Source organism: Anabrus simplex, chromosome 1 (genome assembly GCF_040414725.1).
Source record: "Anabrus simplex isolate iqAnaSimp1 chromosome 1, ASM4041472v1, whole genome shotgun sequence".
In the NCBI taxonomy this organism is placed as follows: Eukaryota; Metazoa; Arthropoda; class Insecta; order Orthoptera; family Tettigoniidae; genus Anabrus; species Anabrus simplex.
The window spans coordinates 924,030,160-924,054,964 of NC_090265.1; the positions used below are offsets into that span (position 1 = coordinate 924,030,160).

The window sequence follows — 24,805 nt, forward strand, 5'->3', positions numbered from 1 at the left end:
CACGTTATAGAGCGTCCACTTTTCCGAAAATGTAATTGTGACATAAACAAATTAGTGCCATAGGTGTTGAATTATCATGTATATTCAATACGCCGGGAGTCGTTATAACGCTGAAGTGATCAGTGATCATTACAGGACATTACAGGGGAGGAACATTTATTTGAGCTGCAGTTCTCGTTTCCATAATTTTGTAATTCATATCACATTAATTTTAAGTTATATCTGCCTCCTGACTCTAAGGAGAAAAGAAAACAGGCTCCGGTGGTACAGAAACTTTATAAGAATTGCGCCCTTCCCGCGTCCAGGTACGACTCAGTAAAAATTTCCCGACAGCCAGATGTAATCTCAGGGCAATATTCTTCTTATACGAAAAAATCGAATTTTTCTTCTTAGGCTTAGATTAACGTGACATCCGAGAGAAAAAACAAGGACTGCACGCGACAATTATCGATGAACGTCTCCATCCTATTGCATTCTTGAATATATCAATAATCCGCCGCAAAAATTCGAAGAAAATCGTATGAAAAAAATATCTTAACAACTAAATCTACAATCAACCTCTACAAATTACCACTCACTTAATAAGAAAAATACCGAGCTTGATAGCTGCAGTTGCTTAAGTGTGACCAGTATCCAGTAATTGGGAGATAGTAGGTTCGAACCCCACTGTCGGCAACCCTGAAAATGGTTTTCCGTGATTTCCCATTTTCACACTAGGCAAATGCTGGGGCTGTGCCTTAATTAAGGCCACGCCCGCTTCCTTCCCACTCTTAGCCCTTCCCTGTCCCATCGTCGCCATAAGACCTATATGTGTCGGTGCGACGTAAAGCAACTAGCAAAAAAATATATATTAAAGAAGACACTTATTAAATTAATCATGAATGAAAAAATAGAGAACTCAAATTATCATAAAATTCCATCATCGACGTTTAAAATCAATCATTATTCACAATACTTTATATAAGTCAGCGCTGGCTTAATAAAAAAAATAAGTTAAAATGAATTCATTGGTTCTGAAATGAACTTGTATCTTCTAACATTCCATCATGTCTGAGAATTAATTCAATTATTCAATTGCCATGTAAATAAATAATTAACTTGAAAGAAAGTTCATTGTTCATTATCAATAACACAATAACACTGAAGTTAAAACTCAAATATTTCCTTTAAAAATGATAAGTTTGGATCTTTGCAATCTGAATTTGTTATTTAATTCATTCACTGGCGTAGAAATGTTTTCTGACGATTGACGGGCTAAGATTACTATCCCCATTGCCTACCAAAAATATAGGCTCCTAACATCCAAGCCTAACATCTAAAATACACTGACTGACAGAGCAAATGCAACACCAAGAAGGAGTGGTTCGAAAGGGATGAATGTTAGGGAAAAAACAGAGACGGCACGGATGAATAATTGATGTTTATTTCAAACCGATATGCAGGTTACACAATGCGCACGGCATCGACTCAGTAGGATGTAGGACCACCGCGAGCGGCGATGCACGCAGAAACACGTCGAGGTACAGAGTCAATAAGAGTGCGGATGGTGTCCTGAGGGATGGTTCTCCATTCTCTGTCAACCATTTGCCACAGTTGGTCGTCCGTACGAGGCTGGGGCAGAGTTTGCAAACGGCGTCCAATGAGATCCCACACGTGTTCGATTGGTGAGAGATCCGGAGAGTACGCTGGCCACGGAAGCATCTGTACACCTCGTAGAGCCTCTTGGGAGATGCGAGCAGTGTGTGGGGTGTGGGCGGGCATTATCCTGCTGAAACAGAGCATTGGGCAGCCCCTGAAGGTACGGGAGTGCCACCGGCCGCAGCACATGCTGCACGTAGCGGTGGGCATTTAACGTGCCTTGAATACGCACTAGAGGTGACGTGGAATCATACGCAATAGCACCCCAAACCATGATGCCGCGTTGTCTAGCGGCAGGGCGCACCACAGTTACTGCCGGATTTGACCTTTCTCCACGCCGACGCCACACTCGTCTGCGGTGACTATCACTGACAGAACAGAAGCGTGACTCATCGGAGAACACGACGTTCCGCCATTCCATCATCCAAGTCGCTCTAGCCCGGCACCATGCCAGGCGTGCACGTCTATGCTGTGGAGTCAATGGTAGTCTTCTGAGCGGACGCCGGGAGTGCAGGCCTCCTTCAACCAATCGACGGGAAATTGTTCTGGTCGATATCGGAACAGCCAGGGTGTCTTGCACATGCTGAAGAATGGCGGTTGACGTGGCGTGCGGGGCTGCCACCGCTTGGCGGCGGATGCGCCGATCCTCGCGTGCTGACGTCACTCGGGCTGCGCCTGGACCCCTCGCACGTGCCACATGTCCCTGTGCCAACCATCTTCGCCACAGGCGCTGCACCGTGGACACATCCCTATCGGTATCGGCTGCGATTTGACGAAGCGACCAACCTGCCCTTCTCAGCCCGATCACCATACCCCTCGTAAAGTCGTCTGTCTGCTGGAAATGCCTCCGTTGACGGCGGCCTGGCATTCTTAGCTATACACGTGTCCTGTGGCACACGACAACACGTTCTACAATGACTGTCGGCTGAGAAATCACGGTACGAAGTGGGCCATTCGCCAACGCCGTGTTCCATTTATCGTTCGCTACGTGCGCAGCACAGCGGCGCATTTCACATCATGAGCATACCTCAGTGACGTCAGTCTACCCTGCAATTGGCATAAAGTTCTGACCGCTCCTTCTTGGTGTTGCATTTGCTCTGTCAGTCAGTGTATTATGTAAATTATCAATCTCGACTCAAAAATATAGAAATAACCTACAACACATTTCTAACTTAATAATACTTAATTCGCTACTATATGGCTCAATAGGCATACACTCACTCACTAGGCTCATATTTATTATCTCAAGCTTGTCCAAGTGACTCCGAAAGTATTTTCCTTATGATATCCCGATAGTGTTTATCTACGATGTTGATTATTGCTATATCGACTTAATATATCTCTCACAGTACACATGTTACGAGAATATGTCATATGACACAAATATTCTAACATCAACAGCTGTATTTGACATTATATATGTATGTTGGGTATTCAGCCCGAAGGCTGGTCTGATCCTCCACAGCTCCACCAAAGGCTATCATAGACAGCCTAGGCGTCACTGAAGAGGCATACAAGGGAAATGAGGAGTGAGGTAGTTTCCCGTTGCTTTCTTCACCGAGCCAGAGGTTGCTATTGCATATCAGTCTGCCAAGCCCACTGAAATGCATGCACCAACCGACCCTATGGGCGATATTTTCACACCAATCATAACAGGGACTGACTGCATAAGGAATGGTATTACTAGCATCGCTCATACCTCAGTCACTTTCATATTGTCAAAGCCAAGGATGAGACTGAGACAGGTCAATGAAAGTAACAAATTGATCTAGCCCATACCAGAAGACATAGCGCACTGTAAACACTACATCTCGCCAGCAAGGGGTCTTTGACATTATGGTAACTCTTTAATCTTAACTATACACATTTCCACCATTCATACCTTACTTTGTGCTATTCCCACGGCGTATATCTTTCATTGTGCTTGCATCGCTTATTTGATCCTTTATGAGTATCTCAACATTTACCGACCATATTTACGTCTTATAATCACCTAAATTCATATTACCTTTCTGAGATTACTTCGTGTAACTTCATTCTCAACTATTCAACCTTCAATCAATTCCATATCATCATTATTAATACCACATTTCATAACTCATAACCTCTTCCTAAATAAATGCAATTACTAAGACGTACTGTTCTTCCTTGCATAAATACTTTCTTATGTGGATCAATTCTCTTCTCATGTTACGATGCTTAACCTTAAATATTTCATTCATACATCTAGTAAAGTTATTTGACAAGGAATAACTCTCTCTCTCTATATATATATATATCCCACTTCCTCTCATATGATCCATTCATGACATAATCATAAGCTGAATGGCTTCACGAGATCCGTAAATAATATTTAACCTTCGCAAATACTCATATTTAGCTGTTTGATAGTTTACCTTCCTTCTCGTAATCTCAATTACTATGAATATCCACTTAATTTATGCATAGCCATTTCCCTAGAGATATCGATCTAGTTACATACTAACTTAATATAGCATCAACAAACTATATGTAACACATATCACTTCACTGTATCACTTGCACTTCTAAGTATCTCACACTTGTAATACGTTATATTATATGCATATGCCTAGCTAAATTAAGAATTAATATATATTTATAGTAAGCTCGTCATTCATCAAGTAAGCTGTTTTTAGCTCTCTTTTTCCGTCACATCGCTGGTCACAACTGGCCACGGTCTGCGGTTTGGCTGGAGTCCTCCTCTCACATCAGGTATGGTCTGCTGGTTGGATCATATCTCCCTCCGGGTTGGTCCATCTCCAGTTTAGCAAGACATCTTCTTCATAGTACAGCTGTTAATATCATAAAACAAGTTCGACAAGTAAGCGTTCATTTTGATAACTTCTTAAAATAATATTCTCCCTTTTAAGTATTCTATTTCTCTTTTTCTCTGCGCTATAGTCAATCAGTTATCTATATTTGCATAGAATCCTTGGTTTTTGTCTTAGAAGAACCTACTATTTTAAATTATTTATCTTCTGAAATCTCAATCATTCCTTAATTCTTTTTCTCAAGGAATGATTCTTTCGTATCTTTCTCTTCTTTCAACACTTCTAGATAATGAGCTCGGATGTGTTTCTATATTGCGTATCGGCTCTATCGGCGAACGTATTTAAATAAAATACTCGTATCTTACGCCGTCGTTATATTTTTTACTGTACTATAGCAAGTATCTTGCCATCTTTTCTTATTTAAAAGTAGTAATACTTCTGAAATTCCCATACAGACGTGATTATTTCTCTTTTCCGACGTAGTAGTAGCGACTTGCTTCCTATCGCCTTCAACTCAATTTTTCAAGTGTGTACAGTACATAATAATATAAAATATTTTACTTATTTTTTTAACAATTCACCTGACATTGCTCTGTTCTTCACAGCCTTTTAAAAGTGTATGATCCAAGTTAGTCATGCCCTCCTAATTTACTCATATCTTGAGATTCTCCTGTATACAATCTTGGCCTGTGTGGTCCATACCTTTCCTCGACGACATTTTGTAATAGTCCGAAAATGCAATGGGTAGTCCGAAAATGCAATGGGTACAGTATGGAGCCTCAAGACATACAATATTCCTTAATTACAGTACATAACAATTCATAAACAGGGGTGGGTGCTCCACCCTCACCTCCCGAACTACGTGGGGTACGACGATAGCAAAAAAATCTAAAATCGAATAATCTAACCCCTGAAATGTCTCTGGATACAACATACCGGATCAGGAGGCCCGACCACGTATCCGGCTAAAATAGATAGATAGATAGATAGATAGATAGATAGATAGATAGATAGATAGATAGATAGATAGATAGATAGATGCATACATACATACATACATACATACATACATACATACATAGATAAACAGATATCCACCTCCGAGGTGTAGTGGTTAGTGTGATTAGCTGCCACTTCCGGAGGCTCGGGTTCGATTCCCGGCTCTGCCACGAAATTTGAAAAGTGGTACGAGGGCTGGAACGGGGTCCACTCAGCCTCGGGAGATCAACTGAGTAGAGGTGGGTTCGATTCCCATTTCAGCAATCCTGGAAGTGGTTTTCCGTGGTTTCCCAATTCTCCTCCAGGCAAATGCCGGGATGGTACCTAACTTAACGCCAAGGCCACTCTTCCATCCCCCACCAAGGCCCCTGTTCAGCACAGTAGGTGAGGCCGCCTGGACGAGGCACTGGTCATCCGCCCCAGTTGTATTCCCCGACCCAATGTCTCACGCTCCAGGACACACTGCCCTTGAGGCGGTAGAGGTGGGATCCCCCGCTGAGTCCGAGGGAAAAGCCAACCCCGGAGGGTAAACAGATTAAGTAAGTAAGTAAGTAAGTAAGTAAGTAAGTAAGTAAGTAAGTAAGTAAGTAAGTTAAGTTAGTAGGTAAGTAAGTAAGTAAGTAAGACAGATAGATAAAAGTAAACTGCGATTCTTTTACTGAATTAGAAACAAGAGAAATAGTATAAACTACAAAGTACACAGACATTTTTCTCTAAAAGTGTTTACTTTCCCATGAAGCAAAACAAAATACTGAACTCTAAAGTGAATTCGAATAACATTGTTTTTATAGATCGGAGCTGCAACATCAAGAAGATTAGTCTCGATCTACCTTTGAGCTACTGTATTTAGGATTCATACTAAGATTTCAACTCAGTGTTGAGCCCTCTGAAGTTCCAACAAATGTTGCTAGCGCTTTACGTCGTCGTCTGTGCGCGTGTGACGCAGATCTCTACAGAGCATTCATTTAGTGCAAACTATGCCTTACTGCGTCCGGTCCCACGGTGTAGGGGCAACGCGTCCGCCTGTCACCCGGCGGCCTCGGGTTCGATTGCCGACCGGCTCAGGGGTTTTTAATTGTAAATTATTAATATCCCTGGCCTGGGGACTGGGTGTTTGTGTCGTCCTTAACGTTCATCTCCTGACATTCAACACTCTACACTTCCGCAATTACAATTACACGCAGGTTCATATCACATGGTGCAAGTAGTGCCAAAAGATCTACAGAGGTCAACGCCACGAACAAATAGCATTGTAAAAATAAAGCCTTACTACGCTTTGAATATTATCGTTGGTTTATCTGCAACCGACGTCGGGAGATTAAATTTTTATGCAGTCCCCAAATAACAACACATCCACAGGTTTAATTCTGTCATTCCATCATAGTTGATGAAGTTAAGCTACAGTACTTACAGCACTGAAAAAAAATACAAAATAAACCAGAACAGCTATTTACCCTCTTCTTCCTTTTCTTCCTCCCTTTCTCTACTGCTTGTGGGAGATGGGAATGTAACACATCCACAGCATCCATTGCCGTCATATGACGTGAACAAAAGACGTGATTTCCTACCGGCTATATAATTGGGAGTGCAGAATGACAACCCCGGGTCCTCCAGGTGTCTGATATTTCTTCCACTTACTGTACCAGTTTCCACACAATACCCACCATCCTTCCTATGAGACCAAAGGCTGCCTGGCCGAGGCGGTAAAGGCGTGCTCGGTTCGCCCGGAAAGATGTGGGTTCGAATCCCCGTCAGGAAGTCGTAAAATTTAAGAAACGAGATTTCCACTTCCGGAGGTGCATTTGGAACTGATGTTCACTTAGCCTACACCAAAAATGAGTACCAGGTTAATTCCTGGAGGCAAAGGCGGCCGGGCGTAGAGCTAACCATACTACCCCATCATATGCCGCGGTTAACAATGGTGGAAGCCTTTACCTTCCACTCCTCCAAGGGCCTTCATGGCCTGTACGGAGGTGACTTCATCTTTTGTCTTCCTATGTGACCTCTCTTAGTCAACTTTTGTCGATTTTTACATGTCTACTTATATTCAAATGTGCTAAATGATATTTTTACTTTATTCTGTATTTAGCTATTTACTTTGGTATGGGTGTCACCTGTAGTTCTTGGTTCTTCCCAGAAATGTAATTTCTTGTATGTATTTTATTAACATTGGTTAACTATTTACACTGACTTTCACGTTTACATACAAAAATGTAACATAATAATTTTAATTTGTACAACATGAAACCAGTACAATATATTTCAAAACAAAAAAAACATGGCAAACAGCCCAGCAGGGCCATGGTCTACCAAGCGAATGCTGCTCAGCCGGAAGGCCTGCTGATTATGAGGTGTCATGTGGTCAGCACGACGAATCCTCTCGACACAATATTTTACAATTGTATTATTATTATTATTATAATTATTATTATTATTGACAAATATACAGCCTGTTTCCAGTCATTCGAACGGGCCAGGGATGGAATGAATGGAGCACCCATATAGCGGTGAGGATAGGAATTGTGCCGGCTGCCGAAGCCCGTCGCACTTCTCTGGGGCAATGATTAATGACTGACATATGAAATAAACGATATTGGAGAGTGTTGTTGGAATAAACGATGACAGGGAAAATTGGAGTACCCGGAGAAAAACCTGTCCCACCTCCGCTTTGTCCAGCACAAATGTCACATGGAGTGACCGGGATTTGAACCACGGAGCTCAGCGGTGAGAGGCCGGCGAGCTGCCACCTGAATCACGGAGGCTCATTCTTTTTCTTCTTTTCTTCTCATTCTTTCGAATAACCCGTTTGGAGGGTTCTATAAATCATCATCATCATCATCATCATCTGTTTACCCTCCAGGTTCGGTTTTTCCCTCGGACTTAGCGAGGGATCCCACCTCTACCGCCTCAAGGGCAGTGTCATGGAGCTTCAGACTCTTGGTCGGGGGATACAACTGGGGAGTATGACAAGTACCTCGCCCAGGCGGCCTCACCTGCTATGCTGAACAGGGGCCTTGTGGAGGGATGGGAAGATTGGATGGGATAGGCAAGGAAGAGGGAAGGAAGCGGCCGTGGCCTTAAGTTAGGTACCATCCCGGCATTCGCCTGGAGGAGAAGTGGGAAACCACGGAAAACCACTTCCAGGATGGCTGAGGTGGGAATCGAACCCACCTCTACTCAGTTGACCTCCCGAGGCTGAGTGGACCCCGTTCCAGCCCTCGTACCACTTTTCAAATTTCGTGGCAGAGCCGGGAATCGAACCCGGGCCTCCGGGGGTGGCAGCTAATCACGCTAACCACTACACCACAGAGGCGGACTCTATAAATCAACTTTGGATATATTTCATTGTATTCGATTTCCTTTGCTTCCAAATTTCCTACATCGGTTTCTTCCTCTCCTGAAATCCTGCCTTTTGGGTTACGTCTCTAAAAATATTTTCTGTTTTCCATTGTTTCTGTTTTAATTCCAGCGTTCTTCATATCTCTTTCAATTTCAAAAAATCACGTGAGTTTGGATTTGTAACTGTACAATAAATTGAAGATCTGTTTAGTTAGTCAGTTGCTTTCCATTCTATAAATGTGTCCAAGAACTGTAGTCTTCTCTTCCTCATTACATCAATTACTTCTTCAATTTTCAAATATAGCTCTCCGTTTGGCCTTAACCTGTATTATTATTTCTTTTCACCTAGATCGTGGGTTCGAATCCCACTGTCGGCAGCCCTGAAGATGGTTTTCCGTGGTTTCCCATTTTCACACCATGCAAATGCTGGGGCTGTACCTTAATTAAGGCCACGGTAGCTTCCTTCCAACTCCTAGGCCATTCCTATCCCATCGTCGCCGTAAGACCTATCTGTGTCGGTGTGACTTAAAGCCCGTAGCAAAGAAAAGTATTTTTCTCAAAATTCTTCTTTCAACTTTCTCTAGTTTTTCGAGTTCTTCAGTTCTAGTTAGTTTTAGTATCTCTGCTGCATATAGAGTTTCGGGTCTGACCACTGTTTGGTAGTGTCTTAATTTCGTGTTCCAGTGTAAGGATTTTTTGTTAACTTATACACACGTTTTGTCATATGAAACAACCTTTCCATTTTGTGTACTCTGGTTTCTATGGCTGTCTTTTCTTTTGTGTTGTTCGTTATCCATTCTCCTAGGTATTTAAAGCAATTTGTTTTACATATTGTGTTGTTATGAATTGTGATATGTTGGGGGCGACACTGATGTTTGCCATGAACGTTTTTTCAAATGAAATTTGTAATCCTACTTTTGATGCTTGTCATTGCAATTCTCTGATTTGTTCTTGAGGATTTTCTAGTGAGTCAGTAATTAATGTCATGTCATCTGCAAAAGCTAGACTATCTATAGTGATTTTATTTGGATTTCTTCCTAGTTGAATACCTTTAGTATTAATTGTTTTCCTCCATTCTCGAACTAACCTTCTCTAATGCACAATTGAAAATTAGAGCCGATAAATCATCTCCCTGTCTTACACCCGACTTTTTTTTCCGAAAGGTTTTGAGATCTCCCCCCTAAATTTTACTTTGGATTTTGTTTTTGTTGTTGTAGGCTTATTATTATTATTATTATTATTATTATTATTATTATTATTATTATTATTATTATTATTATTATTGTTATTTTTTTTTCATTTCTCTCTTACACTCGCGCTTTCAGATTTGTTGCCTACTGAGAGTTTTTCCTTTCAGTAATTCGAGATAGAACTAGCTCCGGAACAAACTACTGCACGTACCAGGCGAGTTGGCCGTGCGCGTAGAGGCGCGCGGCTGTGAGCTTGCATCCGGGAGATAGTAGGTTCGAATCCCACTATCGGCAGCCCTGAAAATGGTTTTCCGTGGTTTCCCATTTTCACACCAGGCAAATGCTGGGGCTGTACCTTAATTAAGGCCACGGCCGCTTCCTTTCAACTCCTAGGCCTTTCCTATCCCATCGTCGCCATAAGACATATCTGTGTCGGTGCGACGTAAAGCCCCTAGCAAAAAAACAAAAAAAAACTACTGCACGGATGTTACTTTTACCACAGTGCACACATTATTACTTTCATAAAGATCAGATGTAGGAAAGTCGCCGGTTTCCCTTGTTAGTGCTGAGATGACAGATAGTGGAAGCCTTTATCGTTCACCCCTAAAAGAACCTTCATGACCTGTACAAAGATGAATTGGTTTTGCCTCCTTTGTAGTTTTCAACACAGTCTACAGCTAAGACCAAGGCTTCAAAGTGTATCATTTACTGAATTACTGACTTCTTTTATGACTTAGTCACCAGTGCAAATTTAGCCTTAAAATTATACTTTCTCTCCTATTTTCTCATCATTATTGACTTCTGTCCCCCTATTTGGTCCTCATCTGCTATTACAAGCATCTCAACTAAATATAATTTTTAATTTTTTCACCTTTACTGTCAAGACTGGCAATCCTGTTTTAAAGAACAAAACTAAATCTAACATCTTGAACAACCTGGGTATACTTGATCTGAGAAGCCGTTTACAGTTCTCCGATCTTTGTTACTTACCGAAACTAATCAATGGCTATGCCAAATACAATACTCTTCCAACATATCTAATTCCCTATACACGTTCCCTCCCAACCAATACGCAATCGGCGCACTCATCATGTGTCCCGTCCGCGCCTAACCTTACAACAACGCTCTATCTTCCACCGTCTCCCTACTCTTGGTAACTCACTACCCGATATTGACATATTCACACCCTTCGCATCCCTCAGCCAACGGCCGTAGCCGTGTCGAAACACCGGATCCCATGATATCTCCGAAGTTAAGCAACATTGGGCGTGGTCAAGATTTGAATGGGTTACCACGCGCTGTTGGTAGGGGGTAGGGGAATGGAGGAGCGTAAAGGAACTGGCCACCCTACCGTACGTAAACTCCGGCTCAGGCATACCCCTGTGGAGGTTCGGACCTGCCTTCGGGCAGAATACACCCTTTCCTTACCGCATCCTTCAAACACAAAATGTCCAGGCTTCCATTTCCTTCCGGCCTTCAACCATGAACTTTCTTCTTGCTAACTCTGTAATCGACCCTTGCCAGTTATCGTTGCCATTCTTATTACACTGTTACAGTTGATACTTAATACTGTTGTTTATTATATTATATTTATAGTATTAGTGTACCGGGCGAGTTGGCCGTGCGGTTAGAGTCGCGCGGCTGTGAGCTTGCATCCGGGAGATAGTGGGTTCGAATCCCACTGTCGGCAGTCCTGAAGATGGTTTTCCGTGGTTTCCCATTTCCACACTAGGCAAATGCTGGGGCTGTACCGTAATTCAGGCTACGGCCTCTTCCTTCCCACTCCTAGGCTTTCCCGATCCCATCGTCGACATAAGACCTATCTATGTCGGTGCGACGTAAAGCAACTAGCCAAAGAAAAAAGTATTAGTGTAACATGGCTCTTAAAGGCTGTACCTAATAATTAATTAAATAAATACAATTAAACCAATCCTGTGATGTCATCTCGCTACGCATCAGATTTAAATATTTGTACTAAATGAAGTATTAGAAATATCACTAGTTCCTTCTTACAGAAGGAAACACTATAGCCTTTCTCCATACATTACGGTGCTTGATCTCTCTAACATTCATATGAGTTAAAACTTCCAACTTGTAAGTTCCAGGGGACGTGGCAATGTTGTCTGCTCATTATGTAACTGTAACTAGCAAACTCTCATACAGAACTAGGGAGTGTTTGCTCTGCTGTCACGTGAAACAAGTTTTGTAGCAGCTAATGAGGTGCTTCACTTCGTTAGTCTCATGTACTACACAGTAACTTATAGAAACACTACTCTACTACTGCCGGACTGAGAGGCTGACGGGTTCGATCCCGGCTCATTTCCGTGGTACAAAATACACCAGCCTCGTATCGGTAGATTTGCCAGCACGTAAAATAATACCTGCTGGACAAAACTCCAGCACAATGGTGTCTCTGAAAACCGCAAAAGAAGCCAGAGGTGTAGAAAACCCTGGCTGACAAGAAGCCGTAAATCTAACGGGCTTGACCGACCGAGGTGACCGTGCAGTTATGGTACGCAGCTGTGAGCTTGCATTTGGAAGATAGTGGGTTCGAACCCCACTGTCGGCAGCCCCGAAGATGGTTTTCCGTGGTTTCCCATTTTCACCAGAGAAATGCTAGGGCTGTGCCTCAATTAAGGCCACGGCCGCTTCCTTCCTACTCCTAGCTCCTTCGTGTCCCGTCGTCACCATGAGACCTATCTGTGTCCGTGTGACGTACAGCCAACTGTTAAAAAAATAACCAGTCTAATTTTGCGTTAAAAATTCTCAAACTTATCATAATGAGTAAATACCACAACTTCTCTGCTACAACCAATAAATATTTGATGTTTTTCTATTTATTATACAAAATGGAAATATTGTATTGCGAAAAATATTGGCGTCCGTCTCTGTGATGTAGTGGTTAGTGTGATTAGCTGCCAACCCCCCGCCCCTGGAGGCCCGGGTTCGATTCCCGGCTCTGCCACGAAATTTGAAAAGTGGTACGAGGGCTGGAACGGGGTCCACTCAGGCTCGGGAGGTCAACTGAGTAGAGGTGGGTTCGATTCCCATCTCAGCCATCCTGGGAGTGGTTTTCCGTGGTTTTCCACTTCTCCTCCAGGCAAATCCCGGGATGGTACCTAACGTAATGCCACGGCCGCCCTTCCAATCTTCCCATCCCCCACCAAGGCCCCTGTTCAGCATAGCAGGTGCGGCCGCCTGGGCAAGGCACTGGTCATCCTTCCCAGTTGTATCCCTGACCCACTGTCTCACGCTCCAGGACACTGCTCTTGAGGCGGTAGAGGTGGGATCCCTCGCTGAGTCCGAGGGAAAAACCAACCCTGGACGGTAAACAGATTAAGAAGAAGAAAAATATTGGCGTTTTCGTGCTTTGCCATTGAACTCCACTTCCGAGTAGGATTCATGTCTCAAATATTTGAAGAGCCAAAAGAGTCAGTAAATAACGAAGAGTGACATAACCATTAGAAACATCGTTTTAATCCAAGACCTGTGATGATGTTGTTGTTGATGGTGATGATGATGATGATGATGACGATGTCCTCCAACTGAGCTGTTGAACTTGGATTCTGAAGATAACCGGTTTGAACCCCACTGTCGGCAGCCCATGTGGCTTCCCATTTCCACACCAGCAAATTGTGGGGCTATACCTTAATGGGGTCACGATCACTTCCTCCCCAGTCCTAGCCCTCTCCTATCCTATCGTCGCCATAATACGTAAAAAATGTGAAGTCTTAAACCAATTTATAGTTCGTACTGTGAAAACAGTCGATCTATCATTTGCGATGCATATTAGTATCCTGCAAAAATGTATGTTTTAAATATGTTGAGAAAGGATTAAGAAAGATTTTCTGGACTTCCCGCAATCAATATCTGGACGAGTGAAAATGGCCTCTACGAGAAATCCGACCCAAAATAGTCAATAGATATTTGTACTTTGGCCATTTGCATTGTTATCATCCGAGTTTAAGACATGGATGGAAATATCTCCAGAGGAATATCATAAGACATTTAAAGACATTTACGATTTATACTGCATTTCTAGAAATTCTTGTTTCACATTATTAGGCTTCGTAACACTCACTTGCCGGGCTGAGTGCCTCAGACAGTAGAACGCTGACCTTCTAAGGCAGGGCCTCTCAAACGCCCAAAATCTCACGCGTGCAAATTGAGGCGCAAGAGCTCCGTGCACTGTGCATCGGTCGGGCTCGGCTTGTCTCGGACCAACGCTTCGTCTCTGGGCTACTCGGCTAAGCTCGGCTATGCTCGGCTCTACTCGGCGCAACTCAGCTCGGATTTGGAGCGCTACGGGGCAAATGTGGAAGAGGGAGACAGGGGGAGCGAGCAAGACAGGCGTGAGGAAAGAGAGAGTAAGCGCTATTGCCCCAAATCGAGGAGTGGGGGTCTGCACTCTGGTCAACCAAGCGAAGTCGTCTTTTGCACCGTGCACAGTGCATGCACCAACCGCATGCACCCTGAGAGGCCCTGTTCTAAGGCCTAGTTGTTGAGTTCGATTCCAGCTCAGTCCTGTAATATTTGACCTCACAAGAACTCCTGCAGCCCGACTCCATGGTTGAGTGGTCAGTATAATGGCCTTCAGTTCAGAGGTCACCGTGTTCGATTCCCGGCCTGATTGGGGATTTTAAATTTGTCTGATTAATTCCTCTGGATTGGTACTGGGTGTTTCTATTAGTCGCAATACACATCTTCATTTACGTACAATGCGTTACACCAGAAACCACCACAGAAACACATACTATTATATACGCATCAGAAAAGTCATCTGGACGCAAAATATGGGCTAAATCCACCAAACTCTCGAACCCAGGTAACTGGGAAAAGGGTAGGAACAAGAACGAACTCCTGTGGGACGAAATTTTGAGACTTCATCGTCTCCAAAAGCCATAAGAAGTGGTTAATGAACGTAAAATCAATAAATTACTACTATTAATAATAATTAATATATAATAAACCAAGGATCTTCGGCTAAGCCATCCTGAGCCAGATATTCTGACGGTAAGATAGATTTTCGATTCTGCACCAGCATAATCACACCTTGGGAAGAAGAGGGCCACAAGTGCAAAATGATACTTCTGAGATAATTGAAATGTAAGATTTAAAAAGGTCTAGTAAATTCAATTTTTAATATATTTTTATATATGTTATATACTTGTATATTTATATATTTTATGCTTTTTTATATTTTTCACATTCTTACATTGCAATTATTTCAGAAATATCATTTTTGAATTTGTGACCCTCTTCTTCCCTAGGTGCAATATTTATTTATTTATTTATTTATTTATTTATTTATTTATTTATTTATTTATTTATTTATTTATTTATTTATTTATTTATTTATTTATTTATTTATTTATTTATTTATTTATTTATTTATTTATTTATTTATTTATTGTCTTGTTTTATATGGCGGGTCTGAGGCTATGAAGCCTACTATTCTGTCCGACCATACATACACCTACATGAAGAGTTAAATATACACTAAATTATCTACAGTTTAATATCTTAAGGTATCAATTAAATGTTTTAATTAATCTAATAATATGTCATCTACGAAAATATTTCCCAAACTTAATATTGCTTTACGCCCCATATCACCCCAAATTCACGATTTCAACACTGGAATTGAACAATAACAGCACCAATCTTAAGTACATACAACAGTCATAACATTTGAAGTTCACCGGGCGAGTTGGCCGTGCGGTTAGTGTTGCGCAGCTGTGAGCTTGCATCCGGGAGATAGTGGGTTTGAACCCCAATATCGGCAGCCCTGAAAATGGTTTTCCGTGGTTTCCTATTTTCACACCAGGCAAACGCTGTGGCTGAACCTTAATTAAGGTCAAGGCCGCTTCCTTCCCATTTCTAGGCCTTTCCTGTCCCATCGTCGCCGTAAGACCTATCTGTGTCGGTGCGACGTAAAGCAAATAGCAAAAAAACATTTGAAGTTCAACTCGTGGTGCTTATAATTGCTAGCCTGGGTGTCTTGTCCCTCAGATTTTTCTTCTTACTCTCTCCAATTTCTGCTGAGTACGCGGACAACATTCCCAAAATTCCACCATAAATAACCACTATAACTTCATATATAAACACAGACAACTTGTAAATGAGTATAATTGCCAAGTTGTACTTCTCAAAACACCATTCACTTAGAAACACAATCTAGTTAAGGAATTTGTTCCCATCATCTTATACAATGAAACAGTTAATGTATGATGGTACCCTAAGTGTGGGTTCGTTCGCCCAAGTGACTTTCAAGTGTTAGTTAATCAGGTAATATTTTCTCTTGTGTGTTTCAGCGGGATTCGACAACACACCGTCACCCTTATCACCAGACTCCAGCAGCCAGCCACCATCCCTGGGTGTAGATGACGACCGTCGTACGCGACGAAGAGGCTCCCAACTGTAAGTACATTATCATCTCATTATAATATTACAATTCAATGATAAAGTGTTAACCTGAAGTGTAAATGGAGTGGCAACCGATTAAAACTGTTGCACGCTTCTCATCGAGATAGCCACGGTTCAATTTTATTTATATTTATTTACTTCTTCTGTTTACCGTCCAGAGTTGGTTTTACCCTCGTACTGAGCGAGGGATTCCATCTCTAACATCAAGGACAGCGTGCTGTAGCGTTGAGACTTAGGGTCTGGGATACAACTGGGAAGGAGGACAAGTATCTCACCCAGGCTGCCTCACCTACTATGCTGAACAGGGGCCTTGTGAGGGATGGGAAGATTGGAAAGGATAGGCGAGGAAGAGGGAAGGAAGTGGCCATGGCCTTAACTTAGGCACCATCCCGGCATTTGCCTGGGGGAGAAGTGGGAAACCACAGAAAACGACTTCGAGGTTGGCTGAGATGGGAATCGAACCCCCTCTCCTGAGTTAACCTCCCGAGGCTGTGTGGATCCCGGTTAACAAAAACTATTCATCAAAATCCAAGTGCCTTGTCCAAACCTCAACGCTGGTGACCTAGTCAATGCCCCGAATTAGGCCAGGAGCTACTAATCAGGCATCGCGAGCAAGTTTACCATTTTCTTCCCACTCCTCCCTTAGCAAGCAACACGTGGCCTACCCGTCCAACTGGTAATCAAGCCCAATGTCACTTAACAGCGGATATCTCACGGAATTCGGTGTATCAGCATAGCTACGTCGTTACATCCAGAAAATATAAATATATATTTTTTTTTGCTAGGGGCTTTACGTCGCACCGACACAGATAGGTCTTATGACGACGATGGGATAGGAAAGGCCTAGGAGTTGGAAGGAAGCGGCCGTGGCCTTAATTAAGGTACAGCCCCAGCATTTGCCTGGTGTGAAAATGAGAAACCACGGAAAACCATTTTCAGGGTTGCCGATAGTGGGATTCGAACCTACTATCTCCCGGATGCAAGCTCACAGCCGCGCGCCTCTACGCGCACGGCCAACTCGCCCGGTGAAAATATATTTAACAATAATCTACAATTACATACTATTCGCGCATAAATTCATCTCCATAATAATTTAGATTTGTGTTCAAATTCCAACAGTGTGTGATGTCAGAGGCCATGAGAATTTTTTTTTAATTTACCTTATTTATTGGATTGCTCTCGTACATTTTGACCAAAGACGAGGAGGAAATTACCTCCTCCTGTATCATTAAAGTAAACATGTCATCGAACGTGATGGGTTTTAAACCTGTTAACTTGACAGTAATCCTCACGAGTAGGGATGTTTGGCTCAGTTCCTTATTAAGTAGGGAAGTAATGAAATTAAAAGCCTTTTTTTCCTCCGATCTACAGCATTGAAGCCTTATTGATCTATTAAGGAGAAAAATAATAATGCCCAACCTAGGCAGCTTATTCTAACATACACATATAATAATTCCTGCAAAATAAACATATCTAACCCATGTAAATAATAATAATCAAATAGCAACGAGGCAGAATGGTCTGTTGTCCCTGGTATAAAACAGTATACTTCAAATATTAATTGAACTGGGTTCATTTCTCCTCCTCCTACTACTACTACTCATCATATCTGTTAGCATCTTTTCAAATATTATGGACATCAAAATGTCTTAATTTTGTCCTGAAGGCGTTGTTTAACGTGCTTCGAACCAATCACACGGAGTCGTATCAAATAAACAGCAATAATGCCACAGACCTCACTATGGATAGAACCCGCTACCTAACTAACAGACTGTGCCAGTGACGATGGCCCTGCTGATATAATGAGGGACGGATAATTTAGATTTACTTCCTCTTGAAACAACAATTATTATTTAGATTTCTTACTTACTTACTTAATTAATTAATTACTTGAATGAATGTTGAAGATTGTTTCACTTACTTTAATGTCTAAGAACATTGATAAAATTGATCTTACTAATCCAGCTGTAATTTGAATAAAAGCTAGTGCATCTAAACTGTGAAATTATCTTAAAATATTTTTCTCTAACTTTCTCGATACTCAGTCCTAGGCAACTCGCCATATTTTACTGTTTAGTATTTTGTAGCCATGCGGCCAAGTGTTAGGGCTGAAAACACCGTTCAGAGATCCGAGATTCTAACTTCATAGCTGATTAAAATGACTCTAAAAATGACTTTGAATAGTTCATTCTCCTGGTCCTCCAAGTTCCCTTTTGCATGAAGCGAGTTCGTCCAAAGCCCAAATTAAAATCCTTAGATGAGCCGGGAATTGAACTCAGGGTCCCCGGGTAAGAAGCAGACCACTTACTCTCACATCATGGAGCTGGCTCATACATACATACATACATACATACATACATACATACATACATACATACATACATACATACATACATACATACATACATACATAGATACATACATACATAATACATACATACATACATACATACATACATACATACATACATACATACATACATACATACATACATACATACATACATACATACTATCCTAGGTCTTATATTATAAGAAATGTTAGACTGAGTTATTGCCCTACAAATATTGAACCAAAAGGTACTAGTCCATTCACTTGCATATGTCAGTACTCCAAGGAACAAATCAAAGAAGAAAGCACTGACAAAGTTCTTGAGTTCACTAGATAATTCACCAGCAGGGTCCTTTGTGCTGGAATAAATAACTTTCTAGACGATCTGCTTTATGAGCCTTCGTAGCTGTCTCCAGGGATCTCTGAATATTCATGCTCGGTCATTGCGGCTCATGCCACAACGTTTAGTGGCGTCGAGCGACCAGAGGGAAGAATGCAATTACTGAACACGCCAGAATGTGTTGTCTCTCGCATCGTTTAGGTCGATGACCGCCCCAGCTAACATTCACTAGGCAGTGAATACAAATTCACCCACTATATCACACATCTTACAAAACTTTTGTTTTCTTAAATTCTGGAATAATTACTTCTATATTTACCTGCTCTACAGCGTGTTCGAAAATAAATGGTGCTTTGCGGGAAAGTGCTAGATCGGTAGACATGCATTTACTCTTGAGACAACCGAGCTCGATAGCTGCAGTCGCTTAAGTGCGGCAAGTATCCAATATTCGGGAGATAGTGGGTTCGAGCCCCACTGTCGGCAGTCCTGAAGATAGTTTTCCGTGGTTTCCCTTTTTCACACCAAGCAAATGCTGGGGCTGTATCTCAATTAAGGCCACGGCCGCTTCCTTCCCACTCCTAACCCTTTCCTGTCCTATCGTCGCCATAAAACCTATCTGTGTTGGTGCAACGTAAAGCAAGTTGTAAAGAAAACTCTTGTGACAGGCTCTATATATATATATATATATATATATATATATATATATATATATATCCCGCGCGATGATGGAGCCATAGCATACATCCGCAATATCCCTTGTCTGTAGAAAGAGGCAACATAAAATAGAACTCCAGGGTCTGTCAGCTTGGGAGCATTGGCTAGGGAACATGGTCCGCTGCAGAAATGGAGATTTGAAAAAGAATCACAAAAACACGTTGGATGGATAAAAAGCAAATGGCCTTGTTTTAAAGAACGTAAAGGAATATCGATATTTATGAAATTCGATAAAGAGGAAAAACGATCCTTGGACACGTACTGAGATATGACTCTCTCTCTTCTCCAAACCGTCACTGGAAAGAGACCCAGGGGACGACCAAGGATGTCATACGTCAGGAACTCCGTCGGTGAACTGGCAAGTGGTTCATATAGCAACACGAGGAGGCTAACAGAAGATCATCGGATTGGGCTACAGCGACAAGCCATTGCCTTTAGTAGATGATGATGATGATTTCAAATAATTCTCGTTCTTACTATATGTGTGCTGCGGGCCAGTATTTCTGAGACAGCATAGTCATACAGCCGTTTCTACAGGCACAGCGACGGTATAACATAACCTGTGGTGATGCTGGTGGTTTTTGTTTTGAGGGGAAGTACAACTGTACATCTATCTTCTCTTAACTCTGATTAGATGAGAGATTGGAAAAGGTTTGACCTTTCAAAGAACGAGTGTTTCAGCATAAGGGGTGGGCCACAAAGGGCAAGTTTTGTTTCTTCCGTTTCCCTAATGTCCAGGTTTCACATCCATACAGTAGCACACTCCAAACAAAGGTCCTGAGAAATGATTTTCTGGTCTCCGAACTGAGATGGTTGTTTAGCAATAAGATTTTCTTATTTCGGAAGGCTTGTTTTGCTACCACTAAACTTTTTTTTGATTTCCGAAAGGTACCTGTTATCAGAGGTAATTACACTACCCAAATAGGAGAATTATGTGACTTGTCCTATCGGTGAGTTATTTAATTTTAAGTTGTTTCTACCTGTAGGTTTCTTTTTGTCCACCATCATGAATTTTGTTTTCTTTATATTTAGTTTAAATTTTTCTAAGGATTTGTTTAAGGTTCTTAGCATTTTAACTCATATCCTTTTCAGAATTAGCTAAGGTAGCAATATCATCTGCAAAGCGGATACTGTGCACCTGAATACCATTAAAATTCACCTCCTTATTATGACCTTTAATTTGTCTAACTGAATTTTCTATGAACAGGTTAAAGAGAGAGAGTGACAGTCAGCAGCCTTGTCGTACTCCTCTTCTAATGTTTGATTCCTTTGAAGCAACTCTCACAATACTGAACCTCAGATGGCAGAACCTTAGCAGCCACAGTTTTGTTTTGCAGGACCAACGACGATATTTACTCAGGGGTCGAGGTTGCAGGGTGGAATCACATAAATTATGGGAATAAATAGTTTTGTTAGCACTTAAACCAAGTGGTCCGAAGAGGAAATTTGAAACGCAATATCACTCTTTAATTTTCACAGAGTAACCGAACAAATACTTCCCGCACACCTAAGTCACTCTGATCCAAAAATATTTTTATCAATTATTACGTGTATGAGAGTTTATCAATGACATTTCCCCATTATCTGAGGATATTCTGAAAACTCCAAACCAAACCCAATGGCGCAACAACCCCGAAGGGCCATGGCCTACCAAGCGACCGCTGCTCAGCCCGAAGGCCTCCAGATTACGAGATTTAGTGAGGTCAGCACGACGAAACCTCTCAGCTGTTATACTTGGCTTTCTAGACCGGGGCCGCCTTCTCACCATCATATGGCTCCTCGATTGTAATCACATAGGCTGAGTAGACCTCGAACCAGCCCTCAGATCCACATAAAAATCCCTGACCTGGCCGGGAATCAAACGCGTGGCCTCCAGGTAAGGGGCAGCACGCTACCCTTACACCGCGGGGCTGATATCATTATGAAGAGCAGGTAATTTTAAATCTCAAGAGAATATTACGTTTAATATCGTACATCCAGATATAATAAACGTACACAAAAACGGCTGATCTAATACCGCCCCTTTCCGTGGATTTCATTTAGACCATATGCGATGGATTTATTTGTACTATTTCTGAAACAAAGAGTGACTGGATGAGAATTTCTTAAGTCCCCCATTATAAGCACTAACGACAGGAAGAACCACATTATCTTTATTCATATACCGAGAGCTCCGGAATTTGTCTAGAGAGAATCTGGAGCTACAGTAGTATTTGTTTTGACTTAGCCAATAACAACAGCATTCAATAATTAATATTATGAAAAGCGAGAAAATATAAAATAAATCTAATATATATAGGTATGTACAACCTATTCAGAGAACAAAATTACCGCACGAAAATATACTGTTTATTTTTTTCGTTGAAACGCTTAGGATCACAGCCTGCCAATATGTCAGCTGTCGACTTCATCGGAACAGCACAGTTACGTCCAGTTTATTGTGTGCTCTTTGGACAAGTGTACGCTCTAAAGATGTTTCAGTATGCTGATATGATAAATTTACATTTTGAAAAAATGCACGTAGGTGTGATAAAATGAGAGTAATAAATCTGTGGCGATAGGCGGTTGTGATTGGTAGAAATTCCCGATATTCTTGTACCAGATTCGTCACTGATTCGTGAACTAAGTAGTCATAGATATTTCTTGGGCAGTTAGAACACGGAGGTTTATCTGCGGCTCCTAACGATCCGTGTGCATGAAAAAGGGTAATAAGCCAGCCCTTCTCAATATTATGTGTACCTATATAACTCACAGAATACGAATGTGATCGGTTTCGCGGTTAGTTTTGCACATTTAGTCGGCGTTTTAAACACTTTTTTTTGTTTATTTACTTTTCTCGCTTATAGTGCTACTGTTTCTTCCTATATTTCTGCATACACGTTACAACTACAGTAGTTTCTAATCTCTGTAGTTGTTACAAATAATTTGTTCACTCTAAAAAGGGAAAGTTTGCTACGCCTGTTCTTCATATTTAAGTGAGGGGAACATATACTCCGAATTAGGTTCTTATCGTGATAGTCACAGCCAAGGTCCATGACGAGCTATATATAAGTTCACGCTGTCAATACGTGCCTGTCTCTAGATTTTCTTTAAGTATACTTGCTTCTTTCTTAAACAGTTTAGCCTTCAGGGTTGGTTTTTCCCTCGGACTCAGCGAGGGACCCCACCTATACCGGCTCAAGGGCAGCGTCCTGCAGCGTGAGGCTTTGTGTCTGGGGATACAACTGAAAAGGAGGACCAGTACTTTGTCCAGGTGTCCACACCTGCTATGCTGAACAGGGGCCTTGTGCGGTGATGGGAAGGTTGGAAGGGATAGACAAGGAAGAGCAAAGGAAGCGGCCGTGGCGTTAAGTTAGGTACCATCCCGGCATTTGCCTTGAAGAAAAGAGGGAAAGCACGGAAAACCACTTGGAGGGTGGTTGAGGTGGGAATCGAACCCCCTCTACTCAGTTGGCATTTACAACTTTTTTTTAATATACAAGTTGCTTTCCGGACGGACACAGATAAGTCTTATACAACGGTGGGATAGGAAAGAGCTGGGAGTAGAAAGGAAGCGACCGTGGTCTTAATTAAGGTACAGACTCAGTATTTGCCTTGTGTGAAAATGACGAACCACGGAAAACCATCTTAAGGGCTGCCGACAGTGGGGTTTGAACCCACTATCTCCCGAATATAAGCTCACAGCTGCGCGCCCCTAACCCCACGTGTAACTCTCTCGGTACAACATTCTCAATGGGAAAATTCCTCTTAAGCTGAATTGTCGTTGTCGATATCGTCATTAACAATAACTACAAAATCATCACAGACATCGTAAGTACGCTAGCACATAGGACTAAATGAAAAAAGATGTAATCAATCTCTACCTTATATCAAGGCAGTGCAAGGCGCCCGTTCAATATGGAACATAAATCTTCTCTCCATTTGTCTGCCACAGATCTGCTCTCTAGGAAATACTGTATCATTATAACTTTTATTTTCCCACCAAGGGGAAGCGATATGATCCCAATTAGCGTCTACAATACGTCTGCTTCCTAAACACAAACACATAGTTATCTCGTAAATGAGATGGCATGTAAAATTCGTTATTGTGTTCTGAAAGTAGATCGTTGTATGCAGAGCTTCATTTACATCCGCATAGAATAAAAGAACGTATTGTAAAAATAAAACCTTGGAAAAGTATGCACTGTCCTGGTTTCCATTGAAAACGATTGTGCTCTCGGTCCCGGGAGAAAAATATCTGCAATATTTCAAACAGATACTGTAGGATGAGAAATTCTGAGGCCCATCCACGGCTGTAACAGATAGACTTTATTGACAAAATGTTGCACCACATTCAATTGTCTAGCCTCTTTTTTTCTTCCACCCTACAGCCGATTATGACTTAAATATAGCATATGTTATCTGTGCAGGTAATATGTTATTTATTTATTTTATTTATTTATTTATTTATTTATTTATTTATTTATTTATTTATTTATTTATCCTCCTTCCTGGAGCCTCCGCGTACGATTCTCAGCCTGTGCAGGGACTATAATTCGGGGCTGATGGCTGGAATGTCGCTCATTCCGCCTCGTGAGACCAACTAAGTAGTAGTCTGATACGAGAGGCAGCAGACTCAATCGCTAAATCCAAGCAATGAGCTGAAGTTATCGTCGCGCTGGCCACGCGCATTCCAATGTCTGCAGGCCATCTGGTTGGGTAGCAGTCGCCTTAGCACGCCATGAGCTCTAATTTTCAATTAGCGCAGTTAATTTATTAATGTATTCATTCATTCATAGCAGGAAATCATCTTTATTACTAGGCCTAATGTTGCAAAGTTTGGGCTGGGAAGACTTGGGAGAAAGAAGATGAGCTGCTCGTCTACGTCGTATGTTCCGAGCTGTCAGTGGAGAGATGGCACGGAATGACATTAGTAGACGAATAAGTTTGAGTGGTGCCTTTAAAAGTAGGAAAGATCACAATATGAAGATAAAGTTGGAATTAAAGGGGACAAATTGGAGAAAATATTCGTTTATAGGAAGGAGAGTTCGTGATT

General features: G+C 41.8%; 1 protein-coding gene across 1 annotated transcript in view; it reads left to right on the forward strand.

Moving 5' to 3' along the window:
- Nucleotides 1–24,805, forward strand: part of Fife (regulating synaptic membrane exocytosis protein fife) — a 969,278-nt gene that overhangs the window by 531,422 nt on the left and 413,051 nt on the right. The window contains exon 10 of the mRNA XM_068225089.1: nucleotides 16,273–16,378. Within this exon, the coding sequence (XP_068081190.1) occupies nucleotides 16,273–16,378 (106 nt within the window). The remainder of the gene's footprint in view (nucleotides 1–16,272; nucleotides 16,379–24,805) is intronic.